The 12085-nt window shown below is 44.5% G+C and overlaps 1 protein-coding gene across 1 annotated transcript in view; it reads right to left on the reverse strand.

The window, feature by feature from the left end:
- The window catches only part of PIR121 (transcription activator), a 104722-nt gene extending 92906 nt beyond the window's left edge, over positions 1–11816 (reverse strand). The window contains exons 1-6 of the mRNA XM_086778429.1: positions 11628–11816; positions 7202–7274; positions 6526–6590; positions 6340–6417; positions 5572–5691; positions 5389–5459 (exon numbers count right to left, since the gene is read on the reverse strand). Coding sequence (XP_086634555.1) covers positions 5389–5459; positions 5572–5691; positions 6340–6417; positions 6526–6590; positions 7202–7274; positions 11628–11681 — 461 coding nt within the window. The 5' untranslated portion in view covers positions 11682–11816. The remainder of the gene's footprint in view (positions 1–5388; positions 5460–5571; positions 5692–6339; positions 6418–6525; positions 6591–7201; positions 7275–11627) is intronic.
- Positions 11817–12085: the final 269 nt, after the last annotated feature.

The following is a 12085-nucleotide window of genomic DNA, read 5'->3' on the forward strand; positions in this document are numbered from 1 at the left end:
CACCCCTGACCTGCCTATGGAAACCTTTCACCTACCATCTCCGTCGTTCCTGAAGCTCTGAACCTCCTGAGGCGATGTTGGAGCAAACTTCCGTCTTCTGTGGAAGAGAAACCCCCTGCTACTGCCAGTTGAAGCCCAAAACTTATGTCCTCCTTTGATGATGGATGTCATTCTTTCCCAAAGAGTTCATGGGTAAACATGTATGCCTTGCAGATGCAAGATGGACTGCTAAGATGACTGCTAAGATATCTGCTATGCAAGCCATGTGCAACCCTATATGCTGTGCAGGAATGCAGATGGATGGGTTACCGATGCATACCTAAGGGAAAATCCCTAAGGGTGGCCTGCAAGATTTTGAGAACTGGGTTTAACTCTACGGAAGCGATTAACATGATGTCTGACTGAATGACTGATGGAATGAACATGCTCTAAGGCTGGTTACCTTGTAACGCTCTGATACCAATGTGACATGAGAGAGCTTAAGACCGTCGTAAACACAGCCTTAGTCTAACTAAACTGCACTTAATGATGTTTAAGAGATAGACAAATATGTGTCAATGCAATGCAGCTATATTAGATGATGAGTGCAATTACAATGAGATCTGAATAGATCTATGAAGCTGAATATGCTGCCTATATGCTGAATATACTGATATGCTGAATGAACTGCTGTCACTATCTTCCCCTTGTCTCCTGGGAAGGAAACGCTGAAGGGATGCTTTGGAACAAATGCTATGCTGACCTGATGATGAAACGCAGATGCCCTTCAACACGGGAAGGTGGATGCTCTATGCGTTTGCAGATCTGATGGGCTGAACTGAACTGAATGCTGATGCGTTTGCTGAATATGCTGCTCCCAAGGCTTCCTGGAGGAGAAACGCTGGAGAACACTGGACTGAATGCTCTTGTCTGAGATGCGATGATGTTCTCAGCCCTTCTGGAGTAGAAACGCTGAGGGCTACTTGCTGAATGCTGAATGATGGACTTGAATTGCTGAATGGAGAGGCGCCAGTATATATATGTAGGACTGCTGTTGGTCGGCCAGCATAACTGCTGTCGGCCAGATGAAATGTCCAAGACTGCTGGTTGGCTGCCCCATAAATGCCTATAAAATGCCTGTAAAATTGCATAAATGCCTGTAAAATACCTGATAACTCCTGATGATGCTAATGATGCTAAAATGATGCCATGTCACTGTACACCTGAATGGTGTGCACGTGACAGGAGATATCTATGACAAGGTGCCACCACACCCTATATATGGCTCTTCGACTTCCCATGCTCTTGCATATGGGATAATCCACCACAACTTCTAGTCATGCGATAACCCAAGAGAAACTACGAGAATTGCCACCTCCAACATTTTCCACCTAGCCATTTGGTGTGTCCAGACATCTATACTTTTAAATTTCATTTTTGTATTTAGGGTACTTGTAGTTGTACAGATCTTATCACTTCATTCTAGTATATCCACACCTCCAAGCTCTCTACTGCTCCCTGCTCTGTGTTCTTGCTGTTTTTTGTGTATTTGTGCTGAACATTAAGGTTTCTTAAAACCCAATAGCAGTATCAAAGCTCCAGGTTGATTTTGCCTCCCGTCCGTACAGCCGCGCTACCCCCTACCTGACTATACATACTCACGCCGCCTCGCACTTGTCTATATGCTTACACGAGCTCGTACCCGACCGTACATCCTCATGTTGTCGCGATCCTATTCGAATATCCTCGAGCGGCACCCGTGCAATTTCCGTATTTGGACCATCAATTAGCAACTTGCATTTGTACCTGCAACACCTGCAAATCTCATAATTTGAGACTTTTTGCAATTACAACACAAATTGGGGCATTCAACCTTCAAGGTAACAAAATTTCTCATCAATTCTACTTTCAGCTGTCAATTTCTCTCCCTACATGACTTTTATGCGGTTGACTACTACAAGGCTATTTGCAGCGTGTTGCATTTCCCAAGGGGAAGTTGACAAAAAACATTTTAGAAATTGTGTGCACTGTTGCCCGTGCATTTGCAATTAGAAAATGGCACAAAATGCTAAAGATGTATTTGGTGTATTGGCACAAGAAGACAAGCTTGACGGGAGTAATTACTCCTTATGGAGCTTTATTGCTTTATTACTCCTTTGTGAGTGGGGATGATACCTGTCCTGCAAACATTGTGCCTGGCATGCCTCAAAGAGGTGATGGGCGAGGTGATCATTAGGCCCAAGCCCAACCTGCAGCACATGTTGCTCCCTCACACGAGCAAAGAACATGGGATGTGAGAGATGCACTGGCCATGTCCTCAATTGCTTTGTCGGTCAAGAGGTCAATTATACCTCATATCCCGTCTTGGAGGATGTCAGAGCATCCTTGGGATACTTTGGAGGCCATGCACCAAGTCAAGAATGAGGCCATTAATCCATATGAGGCCCACTATTGATAAAAAGCCTAAAGTTGATTACTTCAGGGTTTTTGGTTGTCTTGCATATGCCCATGTGCCTCAACAGATGAGAAGCAAGCTTGATGACAAGGCAACAAAATGTATTTTTGTGGAGCACAGCATTGGTAGCAAAGGCTGCTGTCTCCATAATCCACTCAGCCAGAGGATTGCCAGAGGATTTTTAAGAGTAGAGATGTGGTGTTATCTGAAAATGTAAATCACCCTATGGTAGAATTTGGTAGACAGTTGTACAGGGGTCAACAAGACATGTTTGAAGGGCTGCTTTGTTATGCACCTAACACTAATCCATGGGATTAGGGCCTAATATGGTCAGGGTTGGGAAACCCTAAGATTAGGGAAAGGCCATATGCAGGTTAGAGGTGGCTAGGGTTTATTATTATTGATAATCCATGGTTACTCGCTATTTATATCTAGATTGTTATTTATAGCGACAGTCGTCATTATATAAGTGACTTATGGGTGATTGTGATTCATTCAGTCATTGAGTTGGCTGTTGGTCTGTGCCTAGACTGGACTCCTGCCAGAGACTCGTCAGTTCACAGGCCGTCTTGCCAAAGGTCCCCTAGGACAGACTCTGGTGGCATGGGATACCAGGGCTGACTGGCTTGGCCTGTGGGGACTGGAACCCTAGCCCTTGGCTCGGGGGTGATTCCTAATGGAATCTACAGTTGGGAGATGAGTTTGCTACACCCTTCTAAATGTACTAACCTTGTGTGTTTAGCTTGTGTATCAAGTGGTCCTATGGGAATTTTACAGTTGGTATCAGAGCTTGCCTGATCTCGGAAGCTGAAAGGATGACAAGGTTTGCATGTCTATCTTGTACTCTAACCGGCCATCTTGTCCAGGTATCTCTCGGTCGCCATGCTTTTGTTTGATTTGCAAATCAGGTAAGTGTTCTCTTGTTCAGGTTGCATAAATGAACTTGTGGATTCTATGTAGAGAGAGAGAGAGAGAGAGAGAGAGGTATGCACATGCTTGACTCGGAGGTCTGCTGTCCCGTGTACCCTGAAACCTAAGCCACAGGAAAACCCTTGTTCCTTTGGTCTCTCAGTTGTGCCGTAGTGGTGATATGGTTGCACTGGTATGTCTACTGTGTTATGCACTGAACTGTGTGCGCACAGTCCAGTGCGGTGGCCAGCAGTGCAATAGAACTAGATGTGCACAGGCTACGCAGCTTATACGGCAGCTAGTTGGGACTGCAAGCAGCGCATCTTACAACAGGTCGGCAGCAATGACAAGGGGGCAGAAAGGGTAGTTGGCAAGCGTGCAAGAGCTGTTGAGAAATCCATTGTGCTTGGCGCTTCGTGATTTGCCCAATCCGTACCTCATGCTTAAGACGGGAGCAAGATGTGTGTGTGTGTGTGTGTGTGTGTGTGTGTGTGTGTGAGAGAGAGAGAGAGAGAGAGAGAGAGCCCCTGGCCCTGAACCCTCATTTCCGCCTTCCCTCAAGACACATAATCGGCACCCGATCACACTTCTTGGGGCTGGCTCTGAGGGGGGTCAACTCAAATTTCGGCCACCTGGCAAAGCTACCGTCAACTCCCAGAGCTGACACACAAGGACTGCGTAGGCAACGAGGAGCCTCCACTATGATCCGCGACATCGATTCTTCCATTCCACCGGATTGGCTTCTCCCTCCCGATGGCCTCTTTCACCCGCACGGGAGTTCCCTTAGTGGTTTTTGGTTATGCACACGGCTGCCTAATCAGCACTTGAGGTTGGACCCGGCAGCCTCCTAACAGCGTCCTTGTGGCAGATTGGTGATGCCTCCCCCTCCCCCCTTCAGCGGGTCTGCGTGGTGGGAAGCAAGGGGAGGAAGTGGGCCACACCCCCCCCCAGGTCAGAGGCGTTGCATCCTGGCACCTATGGCTTTGGGAGAACATCCCATTGGCTCACGTACAGTGGGATCTCGGAGAGTGGCAGTGAAGAGACGCATTGATTTAGGACCCTAAGGAGGCCATTCCATCCTTTTATTACTTTGCCTGTCTTGGCCGTCGGAACCTCGAGCCACAGATGGCACCCCCGCACCGCAGCAACACTAGCAGACCCAGGGAGTCCCGACTACTTTCGTGAAGGATTTCTGGCAGAGACTCTGCAAAAGCTTCTGTCCCCAGGAGAGATCCTTTTTCTCTAGCTCTTAGCCCATCGGAGGTTAGTTGTGGGCACGTGGCTGACGATCACTGGCCAACAAACAAGCTATTGCTGCCTGCGGCAGCTCTGGGGACAGCCAAAGACATTGCTGGTGGGATTGCCCCCCGGTCACAGCAGGTATGGCAGCGCATCCTCCGTCTATTTACATCCGATCCATGCACCGCCCGCACCATCACTGAGGGGGCCACATCTCACCCACATGCGCATCTTTGTGACGACTGTAGCTGCAATTCCGATACGGCCCTGGACTCCACAGCCACATACTAGCTCATGATGGGAGATCATCAGTAGCATAGCAGCTTGGCTCATCTGGCGAGCCCGATGCAGCAAGGCCATTGACGGACTGATCCCCCCCCCAAGCTGAGGTCATCCGTTCCTGCTGGGTGGATCTCGTACACACCCTGCGGGGCCTTTTCAAGCACTTGACCGACGATTCGGAACGCATGCAGCAGCAGCACGAAGCTTTCTTCCATGCCTGGACCCCCGGACCCTTCCTATCCAAGGAGTACAGTGGAGTTTCTTGGCACTACAGGCCCCCAGTGTGGCTTTTTCTTCCGCCTCCAGTTGTAGCCTCCCTCCAATAGAGCAGCCAGCCAAGGAGGGAGTCCCCCCGTCCTTATCTCATATGTATATTTGGTCTGCTTTTTAGCAGTGTTGTATTTGGCCTTACGGTTAGTCTTTTCTTTATAACTAATAGAAGGATCTTTCTTTGGAAAAAAAAGAATGTGCAACCAACTCTTGAACAGAACAACTCCCAGACACGAAAGCAAGAAAGCATTTACCACATGTGTGTGACTGTAGGGCCACTGATCCTCCGCTCTGGCCGAGAAAACCTTTGCATGTCAACTGCTAACTGTATATTTTATAAGCAAGTTAGTAAGCTTTTGGAGTGTCATTTTTTCACATAATCACTGTAACAATGCATTGCAAGAGAAAATGACGATTAAATGGTCAGATACTCATACTTTAGATGCTGCTGATGCTTGCCACTGCTGAATACCACGAAGACGACTTATCTCCAAGTCCAGCACTTGATAGGTTTCCAAATAAAGGTCAGACTGACTTTGTTTCATAGAATCTGGCAGCTGTACCGCTCATGGAGTGAAAAAAGAAAAAAAGGTCACTTTGTTCTGGAAAGGGCAAAAAAAAATGTACTTCATACTTGCAATGACCAGTCTACCATGAATGCATTCTTGTTGAGGGACAATAGGAGATGAACCCATAATGAAAATTATGAGGCAAGCCTCATTGTCTCACCGGCCGTGCCACCATACAAGCTAGTTGTAATCGGCCATCTAGTTGGACTGCCGCCCAAAGGCAAACCAATAGATGCATCCTTCATAACCAAAACAGGGGCATACAGTAAGGCAGTCCAAATAAAGCTGATCCGTCTACTTTCAACAGACTCTGAATCCTTCGTACGCCACTCCAACTCTCCCTCAAAAGAAATTTTCCGGCCAAATAAAAGACATATCTACCTCAAAGATGAGCAATCTTATATTAACAGAATTTGTGAGGACGTTCTTTCAGATGGACATTTCACCAACAAGGCTTTTTCCAAACCACCACTCCTCCCCTCTAAAATTTGATTGACAAGAAGCACAGAATGCAGATGGACATTAAGAACCATGACTCTTAAACCATGCTTCCTCTACCAGATACGATTGTTACATCAGGAGGCAAAACCAATGTTAAATTATATCAAGAATGTTTTCAACAAGGATTTGTGGCACCTGTGGTAGAGCTTTGACACAACTTCTATAGGTATAAAGAACCGCAACCATCTCTTTGCCCTCCTGAACAAGTAGATTCTGTTCATCCCCATTACACAAACAAGAATGAGAACACGTTGCAGGTGTTGGCTAACAGCTAAATTCCTCTTATAACTCTTAAGGATTGCAACATGGATGCACGCAAACCAGCTGATTTATGGATTTCGTATCTTCTGTGAGTGAAAGCCGATAGGCAGGAACATCCTCATAATCTGAAAAAAAACAAAAAAACCTCAAAACTACAACTTTAAATAGAACGAATTCAAGCAAAGAAGCTGCCAAAATACAGCTGCATAGTAAGATAAACCAGTGGAAAGTTAACTCCCCCAAATTTAACATAAACGAGTGTGATCATGACTACATGGAAGTACAAAGCTTCAAATCATCAACTCCATCATGCATAGCACAGACTACATGCTGACATCCTCACTCGTGTCATCGGCTTCCAAGAGTAAGTGCAGATTCATGCATGAAGGTAAGTCCATCTTAGTGGATAAATCATTATACTGAGTTTCTATCCATCTCCTGAGGTGAAGGATGGACAGACTCAGCCATGATATAGGATAGCACTAAAGAGAGTGCACACATGCAAAAGGTATCTGGTCAGCCAATAAAATAGCCTACACTAAGGAGTGTGATTCCCACTCTTTGTGAACAATCACATCTCCATATCAGCCGAAATCCTTGGTAAAGGTCTATTAGCTAAGCCTTCCAATAAATACATATTAATGTTAAGAAGGTAAGCGTTTCTTGAAAATACACACGGAAAACCACAAGCTCAAAAAAAAACTAGAGCTTCACTTTGGGATCAAACTAGAGTTACCGATAGGACTTTTGGATGAACTTTTTCCACTCATTAATATGACCGCCAGCCCTTGTACATCTGATTGGTCATCCTGCAGTCCAAGCACCACAAAATAAACCAAAGCCACTGAGAAAATAATACTTGCAAGTCTACATATGTAAATTTGCAAGGCCAATCCTGAATTGTTTTACTCAAAATATGACTATAATTGTTGCAATCAAAATGCATGCTTTCAAATGACCAACAAATATCCAATCCAACAATTGAGATCTCAAAAAAATGTAGAGCAAAATAACAACCAATTTAAATTTTCAAAAAAAAATGCATGGCTGAAGACCCCAAAAGAAACTACTTGATAAAACAAAGCAATGTGAGATACCCTTAAGATCCCGACATGTAGTTCCACAATCCCTAGGCTAATTCAATATGTAAGGTGTAGAATCATAAAGAGCAAAGGGATGATTAATGAGCATAAGAATATATATTCTCTGGAAATGTGCGATGACTAAATGATACACTTCAAAAATCCATTACGAAAAGTTGAGAAGGCAAGATCAGAGAAAACAGATCTTTAATCACAAGAGAACACAAAACATACAACAAATACCTCTTAGTATATGCTTGAGAGGGATCGTGCACATAGCCATTGCAACGAATTGTGTTCCATGCTCGCATGAAGCACACAGAAATCCACTATCATTTTGTGCATGAGCTCGTCATGGACGAAGAGATCAAGATGGTCTACTATCCAACAACAAAGTATTATGTGGACAACTTCAAAAAGGCTCTTGGGAGTGATTTTCTACGACGGCATCTTTATCGACTCAACGTCCGACCGAAGATGTAGTTCATCTTACAAGTAAAGGTGAAACATCAAGATGTTGGAAATCAATGTTCCACCTTTACTTGCAACCACACACGGAGCATAATGTTTGAGCGGCCCAAATGCTCAAAAGGACCGGTTTAGAAACCAAATAGTGGCCATTTGAGGCCAAGTAGATCCTAAATTTTGTGTTCAACCAACCTGTAGTCTCTTACAACACATTGGCCAATTAGGCTGATTGGTTTTCCATCCAAGATGAGAGATACTCCTGTAGGCATTAGCTAGAGCAGCAAACTATTCCTCAAACACACCTATAGCATTGCTTCCAGGTGTGCTTGCCAGAAGGGGATTTGGTGCGGGAGGTAGGGCTTGCCACTTTACAGTTGGGTTGTTGGTTGTTCTTGTGGTTTGGCGACTTTGTTGGTTGTGGTCGTCTCCTCTCTTTGTTGACAATGCTCCCATCATCGGGGATGTGCACTAGATTGTGCCGGGTCTCTTGCTTCTTTCCCGGTTCTTCCTTTGTTTTCATTGCTTAGTTGATTTTCTTTTTCTCTGCCTGTTTTCTTTTCTAGGTGCTTCCAATTTGGTCCTATCTACGTGTTGCTTTATGCCCCAGTTTCACTCAATTTTCATGATGCTTCAACCTCTTCCGATATATATTTTCCCACATCCACTTATGCTCCACCACCTCTTAATTTCTCCAAAAGTTTCAAGATTGGTACCTATGGGGATCCATGTGACTGATGCGATGGAGATATGTGACTGTTTGGAAGAGTGCATCCACTACTATCGGGGCTGCAGCAAACTCTGCCTCAATAATATGGTGTGGGACTGATGGTTTTCTACGGATGATACGGGAGAACATGACTTAGGGTCTCTCAGCTCGCTGCCAATCCTCATCGGCTAAATCTATCCCCAGCTCCATACATCACGGCCGGTGTGACAAGGGTGTCAAGAAGCCAACCCTTTGTCCTAGGCTCCTGGAAATGTGCCTGGAAGCACTGCCGCTCAAGTAAGTTCAAGGCTACATATCCCCGTCACTCTGGCATGTATAATGAAATAGAGCTCAAGTGAGAGAGAGATGCAATAGAGCTCAAGTGAGAAAGAGATTGCACAAGAACACAATGATTGTATTATGAATGATAATATTGACCCTTACTAAGAGGTGGTTCACACCTAGAGTGTTCACACTACTACTAAGAGTCCGATTATTCCAACAATGTGGCCACGACATCTAACCCTAAAGCCGACATAAAACTTGTGCACCGCCTTATAATTTACACCCCTTACACATTGATGCTTCGAGACTTCGACAAGTAAAAGAACAACAATGTGCTTAATGACAAAACTGATCACATTCTACCCCCCAAGTTAATAAGCACCCATGTAGTTACCAACTTTCAAGTCTTGATCTGCAACGTGATCCTCTATGACACGGTTTTCTTTAAGCACGAGCCTCTTGAACACTTGGTCTTCGAACAATATCTACTTGAACACAAACATGCACTCAATCTTGCTCTCTTGGTCCACAATCTCTTGACAACCATGCAAGAGAATTTTGAACATCTAGAACCATCGCTAAATCATCCACATGCATCATAATCCAGGAAGTGTCAAACTCCTCAATCTGAGTGTCATCATATTCCTCCCAGGTGCATAGTTGCATATCCACCTTTCTATAACTCTTTACCATTTGCAAATCTCCACGCTCTGCACTGGAACCTGCTTCAATGTACTCAACCATTGGAGATGTTTGGTGATGAGGCTTTTAAGTCTTTACTGATGGAAGAAGCCTCCAGGTGTTCTTCGATGCCATTCTGGCCCTAATGCCCCAAACCTTCTCAGGAAACCATTGCTTTGTAGTTTCATGGACAACACTTCCACAAGGCCTCTATCAACATCGGGCATTCTCACATCATTTTTCTTGGTCTTGATAAACATCCCACAACAGTCCGTCCGTGTTTTGAGCTTGGTCTTCCATCATGACTTGACCTTTGTGTTCCCACTCACATTAGCATTCTCGATCCCCTACAAAGCCACAAATATCCTTGGTTTCCAACTTTGTCATCATCATCCACCAACAAAGACATATGCAAGAGAAAAGAATCCAAGCTTGCTTCCTCCTCAGCTGGCACTCCTGCACAAGGAAGCTCACTGTGTGTGACCCCTTTCGATCCTTCCTGGATTGCTGCCAAAGATAACACACCTTCTAGCTCCTCAATGCCCAACTCACCAACTCTCAAGGACTCTACACTCAATGAATCCTCTAAGTCTTCGAAATGATCCAATGCAATAGCAAGCAGATCGTCCTCGTCACACCCACATTGTTCTACAAACAAACCCTCGTCTATGAGCACATGCAGTGATGTATGGGGCCCCCTTTTGAGGACAAAACCTTGGGGAGAATGACTGAAGGAGGGTGGAGAGATTGCAGAAGATGTTTTCATACATGATTCACAATAAGCTATTAGTGCCTCATCTCATCATTCTTGCAGAGTTTGGATCAGCACCATTATTGTTGATGCACTTATGTACCGCATCCCCAGGCTTGCACTGGACTCGTCCAAGTGACTAAAAGTGCAGACATGACGGTGCGTTATGCCCCGATTACAAAACGATTCCTTTCACATGAGCTCCACATGGACTGCCTGCCACTGTTCATTACATTCTAGGTGCACCACTATTACCCCTCACCACCCACAACATTAACTGACTCGTCCACTCAGACCCTCTCTGACTACAAATTACAACCACATAGCTAGACACACCGCAGCTTGCCACAACTCATGCTTGTAGTGTGATGGTGTTAGAATCCACCTGCAGCTAAAGTATGGTTATCTGTCACTCATGAATTGCAAAGGCTACACAATGGTGCGTTTTGTGTGCTGCCTGACAATAAAGGAAAATAAAACTATGTGCAACATGGATGCAGCCCAATGCAGGTCTCCAATGATTTGATCTCCCTCAGTCATGGTCTCATGAGCAAGCAGATAAAAATATGCAATGTCTTCATAATTTCATTGATTTAACAGTAAATCTAGCTAAATTAAATGACATAAGTAAATTGATCTCTTTTTTCCCCTTGAGAATCCTTCTGTAGTCTGCCGGCCCCCGAAGGTGGCTTGGTCTCCTGCCCGAAGTCGGTACAACTATGGCCACAAACAGCCTGGATGTGCCGCCGGGGAGCTTGCGGGGATTTGAACTCAGGACCCCCCTCCATCCAAACCCACGCTGCTAGGATACACACCCATTGGCAGTACATTGATCTTTTTTTTCTCTTGAAACATACAAAATCTTTTCTAATGTTGGTTTTGCTCTGGCATTTTTTTCTGAAAAAGCAAGAACGGATCATGGCCAACGGTGCAGAGATCTATTTCCAACAGGTAGCACGATTGCTAAGAATGTGACTTTTTTTATAAAGACTAATTGCACAATTTCTCCTGTTTTAAAAAAAGACTAATTCCGGATAATAATGGGCAAAGGGTGGATGGTTTACAGAGCTGAAATTACCGAAATTTTCACGACTACTTGTGTGCGAAATAATTGAGGAATATTTCTGCCACAAAAGGAGTTGCAGACAGGAGCTAAAAAGCAATGAACAAAGGTGAAGTCGAATGGTACCTCGAGGGAGAAGGTAGAGAGAGCAGCCACAGCTTCTTCCACGGGAACCGCCATGAAAGCTAGGATTACACGGAGCTCGCGATGTCCTTTGCTGGATCAGACCACCATAGCTGAAGCGCGATGCTGAACTTGAAGGAGTTCAAGTAGACTAGCCTTCATAATGTTTTTGTATTCATTTTTTACTCAATCGAGTTCAATAATAATAATAATAAATTTATTGGCACCAAAATGTTGTTTTGCATTTCCATCAAATATATTCTATGAGTTTTTTCTAAGGTTTCATTATAGTATATAATGATTAATGCTTGAAAAAGAAGTGTAGAAGCTTGTATATAAGGTTTCATTATAGTATATAATGATTAATGCTTGAAAAAGAAGTGTAGAAGCTTGTAAATTTCAATTCAAAACCACTTTATTAGAATGAGGTTTATGTGGCAGGAAGGAGAGAGAGAGAGAGA

Source organism: Cibotium barometz, chromosome 39 (genome assembly GCF_041138505.1).
Source record: "Cibotium barometz isolate CiBa-2024 chromosome 39, ASM4113850v1, whole genome shotgun sequence".
In the NCBI taxonomy this organism is placed as follows: Eukaryota; Viridiplantae; Streptophyta; class Polypodiopsida; order Cyatheales; family Cibotiaceae; genus Cibotium; species Cibotium barometz.